This window comes from Protopterus annectens, chromosome 9.part0, assembly GCF_019279795.1.
Source record: "Protopterus annectens isolate FY-2018-M chromosome 9.part0, PAN1.0, whole genome shotgun sequence".
In the NCBI taxonomy this organism is placed as follows: domain Eukaryota; kingdom Metazoa; phylum Chordata; order Ceratodontiformes; family Protopteridae; genus Protopterus; species Protopterus annectens.
Window position 1 is genome coordinate 87,072,612 of NC_056743.1, and position 21,301 is coordinate 87,093,912.

Consider the following 21,301-nt stretch of genomic DNA (forward strand, 5'->3'; position numbering starts at 1 on the left):
CCTTTTGGGATGTACCTTACCCAACACCTGCAGCAATTAGAAAGACCCCAAAAGTATCTCACCAAGAGGATCAAGGGTCTCAAACAGATGCCATATGCTGCTCGGTTAAAAAAACTCCAGCTCTACTCAGTTGCATACCGCCTACTTCGAGGCGATCTATGCCTGACATACAAAGCTATGTCAAATCCAGAATTAATGGACATGCTCCACCTCAGTAAATCTAAATCCCTTAGAGCCACATGCTCGAGGGACTTGAACCTCAGCACAGAAATAAATAGAACTTGCTGGAGGGACAGGTTCATAACCCAGAGGCTCCCTTCGCTCTGGAATAGAATTCCAGTTCATGTGAGGCAGAGCACCTCACTGAATCTCTTCAAGAAGAATCTCGATAGGTGGATGGGGGATCGTAGGTTTGTCCCAGGGATTACTCCCGTGTCACTATTAGACAGAGGCACAGTAAACTAAACCTTAAAAAGGGCACAGTATACTCAAATCAAGGGGTGGCGTAAGCCATACAGAATCGGGCTAGGCTTATAATTGCCTCAGGGCAGATAGCCTAGTATGAACCTATGAACCTATATGGAATGGAAAAAAAGAAAATGCTGTTGGCCTCCATGGTGACATGGGAAGCATGCTCCCCATCCCATAACCAGCAGTAGGATTAGGACAGAATTAAATGTTCTCAAAGTTAGTTTGCAAGCAACGACACAAAGTACCCTTACGGGTAACTGAATGATGCCCGCCATCTGGACAGCTTTCACCCCAACATGGGGCAAACATTTTCAGTGGACTGTGGAATGAATGGGCATGTGAAACTGGAGAGAAGCTTGACAGTCAGCAGGCACGGGCACAAAAAATATAGAACAAAAAAACTAGGGAATAGACATCAGGAGGCAGGCATGTGTACCAAATTAAATACATAAATGCTAAAAGTTTAATCAGTAAAATTTACACAGATAAACCTGGGCAAACACACAACCCAATAAAAAGTAGGTATACAACAATCCATACCACAATCTCCTAGTGCATTAAATCTTGACAAAGCCAAATATAATGGGGTACAAAGATCCAAAAATACGGACAATTTTTAAATATTGTTTTTATAATCTTAGAAAGCTGAAAGGATAATAGCTTTCGCACTACCATGCATTTTCCGAAGGGTATGATGTCAGAAACTCCAACTTCTGCCATTACTTAGCGACTTTACTCCTCTTTTTCCAGAAAGCCTCAAATGTTTTGAGGAACAGGCCAAAAATAGGAAGCAAAAATGTGAGCATTCTGCAAAAATATGGACAGTTGAAAAGTGCATAACAAACTTCATATGCATAAAACAAATACGCTGGTAAGCTTAGTTTAGAACACAAATCTCTACAGTCAACTGAAAAAAGAATGCAGACGCCGGTTGGAAGATTCTGTAATAAATCATGACTCGAGGCAGTTATTCGATTGCAAGAGTTCTTTAAATACTATTAAAAGTGAAAATACATGGACTGCAGTATGTTTCAACAAAGGAAATAACTTTAAACATCCTGCTGAAAGACATGCTGAATCTTCTCCAAAGACAAATTCTAAAATGAACAGAGACCACTTTCCTAAATTTATAGTGTCAGAATACATTTTTGTGGAGAAAAAATAAAAATACAGATCTCAAAGGAGTTTTAACAACTATGCATTTATTTGTAAATTACGTAAAGTCAAGGAGACAAACAGGACAAACATCTTACCAATGTTCTCCCGTAATCAAATAATTAAAAAAGGGCAGAAGAAGAGCAACAAAATTTAACATGAATCTACTATGATCTCAGTTAAAATTCAGACAACTACCAAGTGAAACTAAAGATCTGAAAGTCTAAATAATTCAATGAAAGTCAACATTAAGAAAACATGGAAAGAAAAAGATATGCATTACATTTTAAAATAAATCCACTTGAAAGAAAGTTACTAAAACTGCCTTCACACAATAGAGATGGGCAGCGTTATCTAGGGTAGACTGAGCATTGAAGACTGTATTTTCACCCCTCCTGGTTACAAGCTCCAACTTGGTTCTAACCAAGGCTTTAGAGATTGGATTAAAAAAAACTCTACCAATGCTGCCAACACAGGTACTTTACATAAACAAAATGGAGGAAGCTGTGAATACAAAGCTGTAATATCTGCATGTATACATTCTACACCTGCCAGTACTGGTTGTAGGTAAAGAAAAAAAAAAACAGACATCAGCTCCCATAGTGGTCATCTTTGCTAGTATGACAACCACTCACTGCTACAGTGTAGTTTACAGTGAGTAATTTGTGCTGTTCCAGCAGAACAACATGGTTAGCCAGGTGGGAATGAGGAAGGTATGTTAAACTACAGTCAAACATACTTACTAGTAGAAATACAGTAAAGTTGAACTGGAAGTGCTTTTAGTACTGACAAAATAATTCAAGAAAATTTTACATAAGAATAAACAAATTCTATACAAGAGACAGAAAAGTTAAATGGCACATTTAACATGATGAAAGCACATTCAACATCATGGAATCAGAAGGTAGTTACACTTAAGTAGAATCCATCATCTGTAATGGGGAATCAACACTCATAAGCACCATATTTTGATGTGAAATGGCAGTCATAAAAAGTAAGTACTTTCCCTGCTCCCCGGTCACCAATGGTCACAAAGCAAGAACGTTCATGCTGCTTCAGTTACCTCCTTCGAAGTTAAGCTTTTGTTTTCAGCGTTTTTTCCCCTCTGTCAGAAAAGACACCTGGACTTTTACTATGACTGTGCCACTGCAGGAACATGACAACTGTTAATTATGTTATTAAAACTATTACCTGTCTGCCATGAAGGAGTACGAAACTGGGAGAGGAGAGAAGAGGCTGAAGGGCCAGGCTGAGGAGCACGGGACTCCAAAGCAGAGATGAGATTCATGACAGAGGCATCTGGTGTAGCACTGCTGGCATGATGAAGTCCTGTTTCAAACAGACCAGACAACCCTAAAAGAAGGGAAAGAAAGGCATTCAAAACACAGAAACGCTTCCATGTACAATATGGCTTCTTTTGAAAACAAGGTTAGTTAATTCAATATGAAGTACAGTAATGTATAAAATGTATCCTCTAAACTGAGCCACATTACAACACATGTAACAATCTCTCTCTTTTTTACCTACATATGTCTACCAATGCCCATACTTATAACTGGACATGCAAGTTTACGTAACTGTAACAGAATCGCTCCATAGGTCATGCACTGGAATTACAGATACATGAATCTAGTGGGAATGTAGGGGAGGTCTGGGAAGCAACCAGGCAGCGGAGGAGGTGGACAACTGAAAAAAACAATATGCTTGCCTTCAGCAAATATTTAAAAAAAAAAAACACATACAAACTGTGAAAAGCCACGACGACAACTCTACCAAACTTGCAATATTTTCTCAGTACAAAATGTTTTTTACTCCCTTTGTTCAATCCAAGACCATCAAGAATTAAGAAACAAATTAAATGCCTCCATCTACTTTAAACATCAGAATCTCAAAGCCTTAATGTAAGACAATTTCAGCCTAGAATGGAGTTTTCCCTAATAATCCAACAAATTTAAACACCCTTTAACACCTTAATACCACACAGCCTACTACAGATTGTTTCATTCATCATTTAACACTTAGCCAGGTCCTCAAAAAATAGGCAAGTAGATCCACCACCCTTCTTAGACATCACTGTCTATTAATAAAATCTTTCACCAACTAAAACTATTCAATATTTCTGTACTGCTATCAACACCCCATCCCTTACAAAACTTGTTTCCACAAAATGAACAGCCCTAGTATAAGCAAACCCCCAATACTGTCCTTAAATACTTCTTTAGCACCCTCCCCTTAAGTATATTTTTGCTGAGTAACTGCTAGTCAGGTGCAAACATTTTTGCTGAGTAACTGCTAAACTAAAAATGTACACAACTAATACAGACAAAGAGTGAAAAATATCCTAGAGCTGGATTAACACTCAGTATTCACCTCAGAGCAACTAATAGCAGAACAGAAACAAAATGACCACAGCTGAGGAACGAAAATAGAACTCCAAATTTAATGAAACAAGGTAGAAAGTAAGTGCTTTCACGATCTCACACTGATCGCTCCTTCAGCATCCGTTACGAAACAGGTGAGGTCACCATACTTGAACCTAATTGAGACCAATCACAAGCAACAATAAAAATAGTCCGATTAACTTTTAAAGTAACACACTGAAGAGAATGCTTTATGAAAAAACATTTGATAAAAACAATTAAAATATAATTTAATAATGAGTACATATGATTCCATGAACACATACGTCTCTACTCCTAAAAATAATAATAAATAAATTCATTGTTTAAGTGGTCTAGCCTTCAGAAAAGGTTTAAGTGACACTGCACTGTTTAACCCAGGTGGTTTTTCAGCTTGTAATAGTAAAATCCATTTCTGTTCAGCTATCTCCACTCTGTTCTTCATGTCACCACCCCTAACATTTTCTTCTAAAACTTCTAATGCCATAAAACTAAAGGTATGTTGTGTACCTACTTCTTCACATGTCCTGCCAGGGCATTGGTCTCTTTTACGTTTACTATATCCCTTAGGTGTTCTAATATATGTTCCTTAAAACGTCTATTCATCTTTCATATGTAGAATACATGGCAGTCTTTGCAAAAGCAAAAATAAACTAAGTGCTGTGTCCTGCAATCAGCATAGAAGCTCACCTTTATGTTAAAGTCTTGTGTTGGATGTCTAAAGACAGAATTAGGATAGATATGGTTACATGCCATGCAGTTCCTGCATGGAAAAGTCCCTTTCCTCTGGGAGCTGATCTTGTTCCTGCTGAAACTTGGTTTATAGCATAGTTGCCTTTTTAATGACTTCTTATTCATAAAGGAATATTGTGGTCTACTATCTATTACACCATCTAGTTCATTTACAGATTTTAGTATACCCCAACTTTTCGCAAAGATTCTGCAGAAAATTCCTATATTGCTTGAATAGGTGATTGGAAACCTAATCTTGCGCTCCACATCGTTCTGTTCAATACGTAAATTACTTCTGCTTTCAGAGAAAAAAGGTCTGCCTTTCAAGTTACGTTCTGCATACATTTCATTGATATTAGTATCTGTATCTTTTTCACTGTAACCTCTTTCACTAAATTCTCTTTTCAACATGGAGACTGCATTGTCTAAGCCCTCTATGGTGTTATGTAGGTGACTAATTCTCATAAATTGTCCCTTAATGACATTTTTATTGACATGCCTTGGATGCATGCTAGTTTTGAGCAGCACATTATTCTTCCTACTTGGTTTCCTAAAAAGACTGGTAATTATATCCATGTGAGGTTCTATCATACCGCCTGCTCAGAGGTGATCTCTGCCTGACGTACAAGGCCATGTCCAATCAGGATCTAATGGACATGCTCCACCTCAAAAAATCCAAGTCCATCAGGACCACGAGAGCTAAAGACTTAAACCTCGGCACAAGTATGAATAGGACATGCTGGAGGGATAGATTCATAACCCAGAGGCTTCCCATGCTTTGGAACAAGATCCCAGTTTGTATTAGGCAGAGCCCCTCACTGACTCTCCAAGAGAAATCTTGATGAGTGGATGGGACATTGTAAGTTTACCCCAGGGGTCACATCTGTGTCACTGCTAGACAGGGGCACAGTAAACTAATTCTATTACATAAGGGGACCTTCATTGTGTCACTACTAGACACAGTATTCTCAATTTATTCTGTACATTGTTGTACCATTTCATGGGGTGGCAAATGCCACATCACTATGGCAAGGCTTACAAATGCCCCAGGGCAGATAGCCTAGTACTATACTATGAAACTATGTAATCTAACAACTATAAAAGTCAATTGCATCTTTCGAATACTGAAATGTAAATCTAAGGAATTCAGTGGTTGTATGTAGATAATCGATGAATTGTTCCAATCTATTAGGTGTGCCCCCCCCACAAAAGGAAGACATCATCGACAAAACGTACATACCATAAAACATAGTTTAAAAAATCATTCCCTTGTAACAAGTAAGTGGTTTCCCATGAAACAAGTGCTAGGTTGGCGTAGCTATTGGCACATGCCGTGCCCATGGCCACGCCAACTTTCTGCAGATAATAATGGTCACTAAACGCAAAAACATTGTTATCAAAGATGATATCAAGTAAATTACAGATCAAATCAACTTTTCTGAATGTGTATCTGTTTGGTATTAAGTACTTCACGTACCCTCTCAATACCCCAGTCACTGGTATCACCGTAAATAACGATGTAATGTCCATGGTAACAAATAAGAATTCCCTGTTGATCTCTGCCATTATCTTCTACAAAGATTCTAAAAACATTTTGGTATCGCTAAGAATAGCATCACATGTTTCAAGAACAGGGTGTAAGCATTTCTCAACATAGATCGAAATCACTTCCGTCACCCACCCTCTACTAGAGACTATGGGTCTCATGGGTGGATAGGTCATCTTCTTATGAACTTTTGGTAACCCATATATAATGGGTACTATGGGGTTTTCCACTTGAAAGTATTCAAAGAGCTCCTCAGTAATCTGTTGTGTAATAAGTAAATCAAAAAACAATACTGAGACCATCAATGATGCCCTTAACTTTAACACCATGAATAGGTAGATAAGTTATATAGTGTCATTAATATGTATTGTCATTTGTTCTATACAGAACATCCTGTCCATAACAACAATGCTTCCCCCCTTATCTGCTGTCTAATCTCCACACTGGATAGCATTTTTAGTTGTGTCAAAGCTTCTACTTCAGCTTTATCTAAATTGTGATAGAAGACAGAACTATTTTTAAGAATTCTTCCCTTATTTCTTTCTCACAGACTGTTACAAAGGTTTCAATGACAGGATGTGATTTAGGCATATACTTGCTTGTTTTTTTTAAAACAATCAATTGAATTTACTGCATTGCTCCCAAAAACAGTTTTCAAGGTTAGAGTACATGCAAACAGTCTTAGTTCTTTTAGCATGCCTGTCATAGTAGTTCTCTGTGCTGGGACGAAAGATAAATCTCTTGTTTAGCAGAGATATTTATGCCTCAGTTAGTCTAAAATTAGATAAATTAATTATCAGGTCCTTCGCATTCTTGCTGCGGGTCACCATCTTGCTTGGACCGGTTTCTTTTCCTTGTTCTTTGGTCCACTGAATCCTGCCCTTACGACCTCAGCTCAGAGATCTCCCTCGTATTGGCAAAGCTTTGTTGAAAACGAAACGTAGAATCGAGCTCTGTGTTGTTTCTTTCGGTTCTAAAAAAGGTACTGGCGCTTCTCCAGTCCTCTTCTTGTTGTTATCATTATTATCAGCTACCACTGAAATAAAGTACAGTTTTGTACCTACCATAAATGTAGATGTTCGAGGATCCACATTGCTGCAGTCCTAACTATTGGGTAGTCCGCTGTCCAGTCGGCCCGAATACCAAAGTATATGGCTGACGTTGGTCAGGGCGCATTAGACTGACGTCAGTACGTCAGGGTACTAATGCGCATGACCGACGTCATATCCTCAGTCTTTTCTTGCCCCAGATGTCAGAAGACCCTGAAAAGATAAGGCCAAAAACCAAAAACTCCCAACATATCTGCACCAAAATATATATATATATACAAAATATACAAAATTAGCAGAATATAACCTCACCGTCACAACCACCCCTAAACACAGAGGGGAAGGAGGGAGGGTAAATTGGACTGCAGCAATGTGGATCCTCGAACATCTACATTTATGGTAGGTACAAAACTGTACTATGTTCTTCATTCCACATTGCTGCAGTCCTAACTATTGGGTAGAATCCCAAAGCAGAGGTAAGGGAGGCTGGCAAATCATAAGGAAGCAGGAGCTGATAACATGCCTTGCAAAATAGCTGTGGCAAAACCAGCCCTAGACTTAGAGTAGAGAGGAAGGTGGTAATGCTTAGAGAAAGTATGCACTGAACTCCAAGTAGCTGCCTCCAAAATATCCTTAGTTGCCACCCCTTAAAAAGCTGTTGAAGTGGCAGTAGCCCTAGTGGAATGAGGCCTAATCCCAGCTGGAATCTCCTTGCCATGATGGGAATAACAAAATGCAATGCAAAACCCAATCCACCTAGAAATAGTTTGTTTTGACACAGGCTTGCCCTGAGAACTCAAAGCAAAAGAAACAAACAACTGCTGAGACTGCCTAAAATCCTTAGTCCTGCTCAAATAATAACGCAATTGCCTGTGTACATCTAAAGTGTGCAAAATCTTTTCCCCTTTATTTTGGGGATCTGCATAAAATGTAGGCAAATGAATAGTTTGGTTTAAAGCCACACTAGAAACCACTTTAGGCATAAAGGAAGGATTAGTGCGTAATGATACCCTATCCTTATGAAAATCAAAAAGGCTCAACCGCCATAAGGGCCTGTAACTCAGAAACCCTTCTTGCAGAAGTAATGGCCAACAAAAAAGCAGTCTTCCATGACAAGTATTTCAGTTCAGCAGTAGCTGCAGGCTCAAAAGGTTGTAGAGTAAGTTTCTCCAACACAAAATTGAGATCCCAAGCAGGAGTAGGAGCTCTATGTGGGGGTCTTATATTCTTTGCCCCTCTAAGAAATTGCTTGAACAAAGGATGTGAAAACAATGGTGGGTCGCAATCATAGTAAGCTGAAATTGCTGCAGCATGAATCTTAATGGAAGAGAAAGACAAACCTTTGTCCAATAACTCAGTAAGGTATTGAAGAGCCACACTCAAATTAGGCTCCGAAATCACCAAATTCTTTGCTGCAGACCAACATAAAAATCTCTTCCATTTTTCTGCGTACACTTTCCTTGTACTAGGTCTTCTAGCTTCCATAATCACATTTAAAACTTGTTGAGGAAGTTGAGACCTGCTGTCTTTCAAAACAGAATATGCCAGGCTGTTAGATGAAGAGAGTGAAGCTTGACATTGAGCAGACGACCGTCCTTCTGAGACAACAGATGTGGAATCAAGGGTAAAGGCCATGGAGGCTTCATTACCAGACTCCTCAGTAATGGGTACCAATGCTGCCGAGGCCAATCTGGAGCTATTAAAATCATCCTTGGCTTGTCTTGTCTGATCTTTAGAAGCACCTTTGGAAGAAGAGGCAGAGGTGGAAATGCATACACATGAAGATTTTTCCAACTGAAAGAAAGAGCATCCACTTTCCAAGCTGTGTGATGAAACCTCTTTGTGCAAAACTTTGGCAGCTGGTGGTTTAGTGGAGAAGCGAACAGATCTATGTCTGGAGTTCCCCAGGACACTGTCAACTTTTGAAATACATGAAGATCCAGTTTCCACTCGTGGGGATCCATGATTTGTCTGCTTAACACATCTGCTAAGGAGTTCTGTGCTCCGGCAGAAACCTTGCCTGAAGAGTTAGTTGCAAGCTGAGCGCAGTCTCCCATAAAATCATTGCTTGCCTGCACAATGGGTAAGAATGTGTTCCCCCTTGTTTGTTGATGTACCACATGACAGTTGTGTTGTCTGTTAGAATCAACACCTGCCCTGGAAGAAGTAACTCCTTGAAAGCCATTAATGCAAACTGGACTGCTAACATCTCCTTCATGTTGATATGTAGATGCTGTAGTCTGGCAGGCCACTTGTCTTGTATCCACTTTCCATTTAGATGAGCTCCCCAAGCAATGTCTGAGGCATCTGTCGTTAGAATTTGACTCGCCTCTGGCGGGTCACAGAGAGTCCCTTGTTTAGGTGACATTCCTGAGCCCACCACAAAAATTCCTTTTGAATGCAAGGTATTATTTGAATGACAGTGTCCAAATCCTGGCAGTGCTGTGTCCATACATTTTTGAGATACCATTGTAGCTTCCTCATATGCAGTTTGGCATTGGGAAGCACCAGAACACAAGATGCCATGAACCCTAAGGCTTGAAGGACTGTCCTTGCAGTCAGCCCGGACTGAAGAGATAGTTGATGGAAGTAACTGGAAAGATTCTTTTGTTTGTCCGGGGTTAAAAAGGCCATCTAGGCTGCTGTATTCAGTCTCACACCCAGAAAGCACATGTCTTGAGAGGGTACTAGACTGGACTTTATTTCGTTCACAGAATACCCTAGGCATATTAGCACTGCTATGACATATTCCAAATGCTGTAGAAGGTCTTCCTTTTCTTGAGCCAGAATCAGGCAATCGTCCAAGTAAGGATAGATTTGAATTCCTTTTAGCCTGAAGTAAGCTATCACTGGAGCCAGAACCTTTGTGAATACTCTGGGCGCAGTAGATAAGCCAAAGGGCAATGCAGAGAACTGATAATGAGAATTTCCAGCTCGAAAACGCAGATACTTTCTGCAACTTAGTCTTATAGGCACATGAAGGTAAGCTTCTTTGAGATCTAAAGTTACCATCCAGTGATCCTTGCCCAGCAGAGGTAAAAGCTGTTGTAACGTCAACATTTTGAACTTGGGAATGTCCAGATAAGTGTTGAGGATAGATAAATCCAAAATTGGTCTCCACGTGTTCCCCTTCTTTGGTACTAGGAACAGGCGAGAATAAAATCCTAGGCCCCTTTCTGGCACAGGAACCGGCTGAATGGCCCCTATTTGGAGTAAGTGAGAAATTTGCTTGTGAGCCTCTTGTCTTTGTAGAGGAGGAATGTCTGGCATGCCCTTGAAAGGAGGCAAGGTATGGAAATAAAACCTGTAACCGTGGTGAATGATATCCAGAACCCATTTGTCTTGGGTAATTAAATCCCAATTTTCTTTGAAAAGAGACAGTCTTCCTCCTAGAGGTGCCGCCAGGCGAGAAGGTACTGGCAGCTGAAAAGGCAGGTCATTGGGTCTGCTTACGAAAGGACTGACCCCTGCCCTCACCAGAAGTCTGAGCAGGAGAATTCCCTGTCCTAGGCCGAAAAGCACCTTGAGCTCTGCCCCTACCACGTCTAGACCTACCCCTAGACTGGGAATCATAAGCAGGATAAGTCCATCCCTTAGCAGGCCAATTTCTACTAAACTTCGGAGGCTGCACCTGCAAAAAATCCTTAACAGTTTGCATAGACTTAGCCTTGTCCTCCATCTTCTTTAAAACTGCTTCCACAGGCGAACCAAACAACACATCAGACTGTAAAGGAGCATCCAAAATCCTTGTCTTAACATGCTCAGCTAAATTCTGATCTCTCAACCAGGCGTGCCTACGAAGAACAGAACCAGTGGCAGCCACCCTGGAGGAGGCCTGCACAGCATCAAAACCACATTGCAAGGAATGTTTACCCACTTGTTCAGACACATGAACTAAATCCTGCAACTCTTTACACTCAATACCTTCCGCCAGAGCATCCACCTTAGATTTCAACTGTGAAAGAAGATAATTCTGATATTTTAACATGTGAAACTGACAATTCAACGCCCTCATGGCTAAAGTGGAAGAAGTATACACTTTCTTTCCCCATCTATCCAAAGCCCTTGCCTCTTTATCAGGAGGGACAGGATTTTTAACAACTGAGGCCTTCACACCTTTAGGCCCCTGAGAGACAGTTTCCAGGTCTGCCCTAGGACTCTTAAAAAGATACTTATGAGCTTCAGGCACCCTATAATACCTATCCGGTTTAACTGGGGCAGGAGGCAAAGAATATTCAGGGAAGCCTCTGCAAAAACATCCTCCACCACATTCAAAACAGGAGGTATAGCTAAAGGCCTGTGCTGGGGTAAAAACAAGAATTCCCTAAGCCTTTTCCTGGAATCAGAGAAATCTTGACCTTCCCATTTAAAATGCTCCCTCATGGAATGCAGAGTCTCTGAAAATGAAAAATCCTCAGGAGGGGAAGCTGAAGGAGTAGAATCATCCACATCAGAATCAGAATAAGGAGGGTACTCCTGCAAGTCATCAGCCGAAGACTCAGAAGCCTCCGAGCATTGCTCAAAACTCTCAAACTCAGATTCCACCCTAGGCCTCTTATCAGGAGGGGGCATAGAACCCCTTATCATAGTAATCAAATCCTCTGCCTAAGAAACATATGCTTAAAATGGCAAAGACCCTGAAGTACTAGGAGAAACCCCCACTGAAGCAAAACTCGGCCTGCCCCTCAGAGAAGCCTTGGAAACAGAAGGGGAGGCTCTGACCACCTTAGGAAGAGAGGGAAGAACAGCCACCTGAGAAGCCCCCTCAGCCTGGCCTACTTCCTGAGAGGATACATCCTGTAACAGTAAAGTCTCTCCCTGAGACTCCAAAGAAACACCTGGCAAAACCTCCGGCTCCACTGAGCCCGCTAAAGAACCGACGTCTGGGACTGTCGGTTCCTCCACTCTAGGCTTTGCTGTTTTGTCCTTGCGTTTTTTAGCCGAAGCCGGCGTCGGTTAGCATCCGACGGCATTTTATAATTACAACGCTTCCCAAACACTAACCTGGCACAGTCTAACCTTCTCTTAATAGTGCGTTTGTTAAATCTAGCACAAGAGCGGCATCCAACAACGTCGTGCTCAGGCCCTAAACAAGGTATACACAAAGTATGGTAGTCCCTATGAGGTATCTGTTTCCCACAAGAAATACAGTTATTCACTTTTTCTGACATCCGGTTAAATACTGAGGCAAGAAAAAAAACAAAATATTCCCCAACGGGGTACTTAGCCAACTTTGATTCGGTCTGAAACTCTGGCTTCAGAAACTTTCAGAACGCCAACCTGCACTCGCAAAATTGCTTCTGCATCGGACCATGCGGCAAAAAAGACTGAGGATATGACGTCGGTCATGCGCATTAGTACCCTGACGTACTGACGTCAGTCTAATGCGCCCTGACCAACGTCAGCCATATACTTTGGTATTCGGGCCGACTGGACAGCGGACTACCCAATAGTTAGGACTGCAGCAATGTGGAATGAAGAACATCCACATTAGTTCCTTATTCTTTGCCTCGGGATGAGGTACGTAAGGTTCCTGTATGTTGCGGCATTAAATCGATTGCATCAACACGTTCAGCTTCTTCGTTGTCAGTTAAAGAGATAGCATCTATTTTATTTGCTGAATCTGTTGGTTTAGATACAGAACTGTTCTCTCTTGCTTTCAGAAGTGAAACGCTTCGGCCAAGCAAAGACTTCCTTGCGTTGGAAGTCATTAAGATCCCTTTATAATTTTTTGGTTTTAGTGTTTTGCAGTCTTTTCTGATATCCTTGAATATTGTCACACAAATCATCCAATTTAGTCTCGATGATTTCAGAAGGAAACCTATTATGTATGGTGTGTTGCAGTCTCTCTATTTCTTCAGTTAATGACTTTTCTTGTGGCAAGAAAAACTCAATTAGCAGACGCATATAGTCATAGCTCAGTTGTAAATTGAGTTGTTGCCATTTTTGTAGTAGTTCAGGGTATAGATCACCATAAGTTGGTCAATACTCAGTGTCCCCTGGGTACAATTTTATACTTCAATGATGCCTCGAGGTGAAATCTTTGCCATTGCAACCTCTTGAATTTAGAGTTTATTTTCTAAGTCTTTGTAATTCTCTATAAAGTCAAGGTACACAGTATGATCTGTTGCTTCCTTACTTGTAGTGGGAAATACAGGATTAGTCGCCTACACAACACCAAAGAGGGCTTAGACAATGCAGTTTCCATGCTGAAAAGAGAATTTAGTGAAAGAGGTTACAGTGAAAAAGATATATATATATATATATATATATGTATATATATATATATATATATATATATATATTAATATCAATGAAATGTATGCAGAACGTAATTTGAAAGGCAGGCCTTTTTTCTTTGAAAGCAGAAGTAATATATGTATTGAACAGAATGATGTGGAGCGCAAGATTAGGTTTCCAATCACCTATTCAAGCAATATAGGAATTTTCTGCAGAATCTTTGAGAAAAGTTGAGGTATACTAAAATCTGTAAATGAACTAGATGGTGTGATAGATAGTAGACCACAATATTCCTTTATGAATAAGAAGTCACTAAAAAGGCAACTATGCTATAAACCAAGTTTCAGCAGGAACAAGATCACCTCCCAGAGGAAAGGGACTTTTCCATGCAGGAACTGCATGGCATGTAACCATATCTATCTTAATTCTGTCTTTAGACATCCAAAACAAGACTTTAGCATAGAGGTGAACTTCTATGCTGATTGCAGGACAAAGCACTTAGTTTATTTTTGCTTTTGCAAAGACTGCTATGTATTCTACATATGAAAGACGAATAGAAGTTTTAAGGAACGTATATTAGAACACCTAAGGGATATAGCAAACGTAAAAGAGACCAATGCCCTGGCAAGACATGTGAAGAAGTAGGTACACAACATACCTTTAGTTTTATGGCATTAGAAGTTTTAGAAGAAAATGTTAGGGGTGGTGACATGAAGAATAGAGTGGATATAGCTGAACAGAAATGGATTTTACTATTACAAGCTGAAAAACCACCTGGGTTAAACAGTGCAGTGTCTCTTAAACCTTTTCGAAAGGCTAGACCACTTAAACACTGAATTTATTTATTATTATTTTTAGGAGTAGAGACCTATGTGTTCATGGAATCATATGTACTTTCTTACTATTAAATTATATTTTAATTGTTTTTATCAAATGTTTTTTCATAAAGCATTTTCCTATGGAGAATTCAGTGTGTTACTAGTTAATCAGACTATGTGTATTGTTACTGGTGATTGGTCTTAATTAGGTTTAAATATGGTGACCACCTGTTTTGTAACAGAGTCTGAAGAAGCGATCAGTGTGAGATCGTGAAAGCACTTACTTTCTACCTTGTTTCATTAAATTTGGAGTTCTATTTTCGTTCTTCAGCCGTGGTCATTTTGCTTCTGTTCTGCTATTAATACGGACAAAGCCTGGCACAAATTCAAAAACTCTAACCACCAGGACACCAGAAAAAAAGCAACATTCTAAAAAGATTTCCAAACCATCTGTAAATAAAAAAATAAAAAACATATTAGCTTCCTCAATGGCAAGAATAAGGATGCCTTCATAACTGCTACACATCAACCCACTAAATGATGGCCAAATAACACCATCCCCAAACTCCCCACTGAACCACGATCACACATATGCCAAGCCCTTTAAAACTCATATTTACACTATGCAACAAAAAAATGACCCACAGAAAAGAAAGATACCCGATAAGCCATCTCCCAAACAAAGGTAGACCAGGTCCACACAGTCTCCACCCTTAATTCCAAAAACAATGATGCATATTTACTGCTTTCACATCTCATTCTTATTTTAGCATCTCCATTACTAAAGGGTCTTTTTCCACTCCCTGGAAAGGAGCAACTGTCACTCCTTTTCCTAAATGTGACACAGCATCTTGCCTATAAAGACTTCCACCAATGCCATTCAATCAGTTTTTAAAGTTTCTTGAAACAGCATTTTTCACATTTAAAATTTTGAAAGTCTGACCTTTCTGATTCAAATTACTTCTACACCAGACACAAGTCTTTGTCTAATTCTTTTCTTCACTATCTCAGTTAACCAGCACATGCTAAGGCCTTCTAAGTGGTTTCATCTTCACAGGTTTAAAAGTATTCAATAATGACAAATACACACAACTCAGAGAAAAGCTCCAAATAGTGATCTAGAAATTAAGTTCTAAACTGGACAAGTGGCTACCTAAGTACCTGCATCTTTCATGTGTAAATATCCTCCTTTCCTCTCATTCACAATGTCAAAAGGATCACTCCTGTTACTGTACTACGACTTTCTGTTCTTTTTACCACTAACACACTTCTCCTTGAAGACACTAATCTCTACTCCATCCTATACACAGACACCAATATTTCCCTCTAAACTGATCACAATGCTGCCACCTTACAGGAGTAATTAAAATTTTACCTTGCCACTGCCCAGGTTTGCTTTGCATATCACTTTCTCCAAAACGAGTACAATGCTATTAGGAACAAAGCCAAAAGACAAATTTTGACAATTTTTGGATGATTTCCCAACCAAACCAACAAATACTACAAACTCATTTAAATACCAGGAACCTTTGGAAAGACCTTATACTGTGCTTTGGCTGCGGTGGTGGTGCTGCAGTAGCGTTGTCGCCTCACAGTAAAACGCTGTCCTGTTCGATTCTCAGCTATAAAGTCTTCTGTGTGGAGACATGCGTGAATAGGCGTACCTTCGTTGAAGGTTGTGCGTCAGGGCTGGCAACTCGTCATGTAAAAATCTACTGCCAATCATTAGCGGACTGGAGTTCCGCTGTGGCGACCCCTAACCGGGAAAAGCCGAAAGACATAACAAGCTTCATCTAAAAATTATAAATCAAATTAGACTCAGCCCTCCTTCGCCTTCTATCCAATGAAGCCAAGTTGGCTTTGGATAAAGGAACTGTGGTACGAAGCTGTGACAGACTTCGTAAATCTCACTTAGACTTCAACAACAAATACATGTACCCAGCCTCAAACCTTACAAAATGGGATCCGTAGGTATATTCAAAACAAAACTACTAGAAGACCTCACCTGACTCCCTATTTCCAGGGTACTCAAATCAATCTAGTCACCCATATACATTTTCTTAACATGTTAAACACTTTTGCCTCTATCTAACTAAAGCAGTTAGGAGAGCACTGTCTCACTGATGACACCTACATTCCATCTTCACATCCATTAACACTCTTCTAACTCTTCCAGTCTCAGCTTCAGAGAGCCAGCAAAGCATGCATCTATGGCTCCTCTCTAATGACATGCATGCTAATTCACATTTAAAAATCTCTACCCTCGCTACAGTTCTAAAACATTACTCACTAGCACACTAATATATACAAAAAATACAATTGTGCAAGAACCAACCATAATAGTGGACGTTTGGGTATATCACTACTGCAGCAGTCTGGACTAATGGACCTTCAGCCACAGAAGGCCTGATATCCTTGTCCAACTTCCAAAGATAGATACCCTTCCATTTCCAACATAGCAGGTACATCCTTCTGCTTAGTATGTCACAACAAATGTCCTCAAATGCCATTTTACACACTTCTTTCCCAAGAAAGTAAACTGCATACATCGTGAAAGCCAAAGAACAATGTTCTGATTCAACTCTTATGAAGTCTGAGACAGAAGAAACTCCTTCACATCTAAGCTAAGAAGGGGAAAGATAAAACAGGCTCCCCAAATCTGCTCAAACCTTTGCAGACCTGAAGCCCTGTAAGAGGATTAGCATAAGGACAGAATACCTCAACCTTGCTCAGGATGCCCAAACCCAGAATTAGGGGATGGTGGGTGGAAAAACTGCACTGCAACAGTGACCTACTCAAACATCTATTACGGTAAGTTCTTACATGCTGGCAGCATGTTCTTTGTTTAGGATCACTGCTAGTAATCCTGGCTATTGAGACAATTCTCAGAGCTTAAAGAGTTGGCCTGACAGGGACACCGACACCACAATGTACCCTACAGAATGACTGTAGCAAACCCAACCTTAGCCTTGAAAAGGTATGGATTGAAAACCATGTAGCCACTTCTAAGAATCTCCTGGAGAAAGGCCACAGTGGTAGATATTCATTTTAAGCTGAGGGCTCTAACATTTCCTTTTTTTTTTCTTACTTTTAGAGTTCATGCAGAACATGAAAGTGTGCCAGCCACATGGAAACTGTTTAGCACTGGCACTATTCTCCCTCCTCAGTCTTAAGGATGTAAACAACAAGAGTACAGCATCTAGGATCTTTGCTTCTGTGCAAATATCTCAGTTGCCTGTGTAAGTCCATGAAACAAATTATCCTTTTCACCCTGTTTTAAGGATTGATGGGAAAACAAATAATTGACTAGTCTGGTTGAGGGTTAAGTTCTATTTATGCTGCAAAAGAGATTCAGATCTTGAATGGGTGCTTATGCCCCCACTGGAGCTGCAAATATGCAGCAGGTCTAAAAGGACAGGGTCCTGCTGAGGCTCAACATGCAAGGCAAAGATTGTCCTTCACTATCCTGTACGACACTAAGAAGAGAGAGAAAGCTATAAAATAATCTGCATCATGTATCGTTTTTGAGAATTAGACACTCGATTATTTTACTAAGATATGGGTGTTCAAGCTCTCAAATGCTTGGACATGTACATATCAAAGGGGTATGGGATACTCCACTTTATGATGTGCCTGATTCGCAGGTTCATATATTAGTACTAAGCTAACTGCCCTTGTGAGCTATTTTAAGCCTAGCCAATTACCCTATGTGAGTATCAAACACCACACATAGTGTCTGTAAGGTAAACACCTTAACCATTATGCCAACCTCCTACCATGAATTCCCCGTGAATGCAGAATATAATGGAATGATCACATCCCTGGACCTGGATACCATAAACAAGCACTTTCTTATAATGGTGGATACATGGTGTTTACCTAGGCTCCAAGGTCCCCAAATAATACTGAATCAATTTACAAGGATGTGTTGTCAGTACGATATCTGCAAGGGACATCTTGCTTACCAAAGGATCCCATTATACATTTCTTGGCAGTCAGTTTTAGTCCGTGGTTTTGACATAAGCTACATATTTAGGAAAGGTCCTCCTGGAAGATTCTGGCATCCTCTGGGGAGTTTACAATGACATCAAGTTTACGGTCATCTGCAGACTTGGTCAGCCATAAACCTGTAACAGCAGCTTTGACCACTGAGAAGTAAATGACAGAATTGACCCAAGGGCTGAACCCTGGGGTACTCCATTAGTAATACACCTTTTGGAGTACGCAGAGCAGCCCACCCAATTTTCTGGATTCTATTTGTGAGCCAATTAGCTAATCAAGGACCTTCGTGAGGTCTAGATATACAGTGTGTACTGATTTGCCCTCATCCACTGCTTCAGCAACATTCTCAAAGAGGTGAACCAGATTAAGTAGTCTGGGTCTCCTCTTAAAATTAACTAGCTTGGGTAAAGTGTCTGTAGGTTACCTATATCTTAATTTATGAATTCCATAATGATCTTTTCGTTTACCTTAACAGGGGAGATTGGTCAGACAATGGTTTATTAGTTTCTACGGTCTACTGGCACCCCACATTTGTGAAGGGGATGACAATTGCTCCTCCATTCGTTTGACATACAGCCTATTTGAAAGCAGTCAATGAATAACCTCTGTAGGGAATCTAACAACTCCTATTTCAGGCGGGCCAGTAAGCAGCTCAGTACATTAACCAGCCCCACGGAAGCAGTGTTCTTGGCATTAGACAGTGCCTTGAGGACTTGTTCATGGGTGATTTGGGGAGGGGGTGCTTTATCAAGTAACACAGAACCTGTGATGAAGTATTTCTGTGTAAGGGTTTGGGACTGAAAATGGTTGGCACCTACCGGGAAACAAAAAACCCTGGTGGACTCATGTTACTTGATATGGAGGTAAGCATTTCAGAAGTTCAAACAGTACACCCAATTTCTACTGACAGAAATGGAAGGATGGACTGTATCATTGCCATTCAAAAGGACTCTGAGCAAGTACACATTTAATATGACAGTCATGATCTGTCTGAGGGAATAAAAAGAACCCAGTCTTCTTAGTAGAGAGACCACTTGTACACCCTTCTTTATTTACTAGACACTTCTGTTACGGTGGAAGTTCAGATAAAGTTAACGGAAAGAGACGGGAGGAGTGGACCAAGCACCACTGGCTGTGACCTCTCAATCTTGCAGCCTAGAGATTTTTTCCAAGTTGTACGTGCAGAAAACCCTCCCCCCTTGATTGCCTTCCATGGGAGACAGCCAGGCAAGGAAACAGACATGCAGCAATTCATCACTGAGCTGACCATTGCCTCTTGAAGGTCATGAGCTCGTCTGGCTTCTGAGAGAGATTTCCTCTGCTGGGGCAAAAGACAGTATCCAAAAAGGTTTCTTTGGTGTCAACAAAGTGGGTAAGACACAGCTAGGACCGTCATACAAACAGGAATGCTAAATCCTGCAATTAAAAGCAGCCCCTTCCGTGGCACAGTAGGCTATATGATCAGTCACACTGCTGACACTCTGAGCAAAGATGAGAGCCTTAATCTTGCCATTTAGAGAGACAAACGGCAGCTTGTCTGCAGCAAGCAACAGCATGTGCCACATTCTACTAAAAATACACTTAGTCAAGTATTTCCAACTTGAAGTGCAGACATACAGGTTTTCTGACTCTGTATACGGCCAGGTACTCTCTCCGCAGGGCTGCTGTTGAAAGGCATATAGTTTACAAGTCTCCTATCCATACTGAATACATCCTCCAAGGCTGAAAACTCTAGCCTGTTTGCTTGTGGTCTAAAATCATTGTTCCCGTTCTTCCCAAGTAATACTGGTGCCGTCTTCAAGAATATCTACCACGGAAGAAATCACCCAAACAGAAGTGAGGTGGTAGGTGACAAGCCTCCTGCTACTTCATTTGGGGGAAATAGCGGAGTTTTGTAGGCTAACACCCTTTCCTTATTAACTTCAATTCACCAAACTTGGGGTCATCTAGAGGGAAAGACTTGTAATACCCGATTCACCATCAAAGGTCTTCCATTGGAGAATCAAATATCAGGCTCAGTATTGGTACAACACACACAGACGCACACACCTTTCTGGGTTTTTTTTTAGAAGGGATTCATGTTTGAATCCATATCCTTGTTCTGCCCACCTCTGGGTTACGCATACAGAAAATAGAAGCGCTAAAAACACTACCATAAGAAGCCAAGCCTTGCATTCCTATGATCCTCAGAGAATAAAAGCCTGCTAGCACTTATAAATCGATAGTATCAAAGGTAAGGGATAAGGAGCCTAAATCCACAACACTAGGACCGAGTTATGAGAGACAGGAGTTTCAAGAGCTGAATCACAGCAGGCCTGCCTTAACAGATTATGGCAAATGTCTTGCATTACGACTGTTACCTCTTAAATGCTTTACACTGCCAGGCAAAGACAAGGTTTGTCGCATACTATCCAAGATTTTAACAATCTTAGTCTGACATCAATGTCTTCTAGTGTAATCTTGCATACAGTAACTGAAGCTTAGTCAAACCATTTTTTCAATCTTTCAAATGTTTTCATGAAGTGGCTACTGATATTTCTCTAGTGACAGTATCCCTCTTCCTGCATGCTTGGCACATGCTGTCATCAATTACACTACTAATCCAACAAGATCGCAGTTACTGAACCATCTCTTCCAATGAGCCAAGCACTAAATATTTCTTACTCAAGCGACGTTCAAAAGGGAAGCATTCTGTCAGTCAACAACAAAGCTGTGAGGATATTTTATATAAACAAAACAAGACATCGCCTGCAAGCTTTATGAATGAACAAATGAAAACCCTCCACATTTACAAAAGATTTGATTATGTGTGCAAGGCAGATCTGCAGATGCAAAGGGTAAAGAAAAAAAACTGTTTGCATGGACAGACTGATAGAACACAACATTAAA

General features: G+C 40.4%; 1 protein-coding gene across 2 annotated transcripts in view; it reads right to left on the bottom strand.

Annotated features, from left to right (window-relative positions):
* Positions 1-21,301, bottom strand: part of LOC122811051 (proline-rich protein 12-like) — a 1,358,252-nt gene that overhangs the window by 984,289 nt on the left and 352,662 nt on the right. For both annotated transcript variants that reach the window (XM_044082594.1, XM_044082593.1), the window contains exon 3: positions 2,818-2,979. In XM_044082594.1, the coding sequence (XP_043938529.1) occupies positions 2,818-2,979 (162 nt within the window). The remainder of the gene's footprint in view (positions 1-2,817; positions 2,980-21,301) is intronic.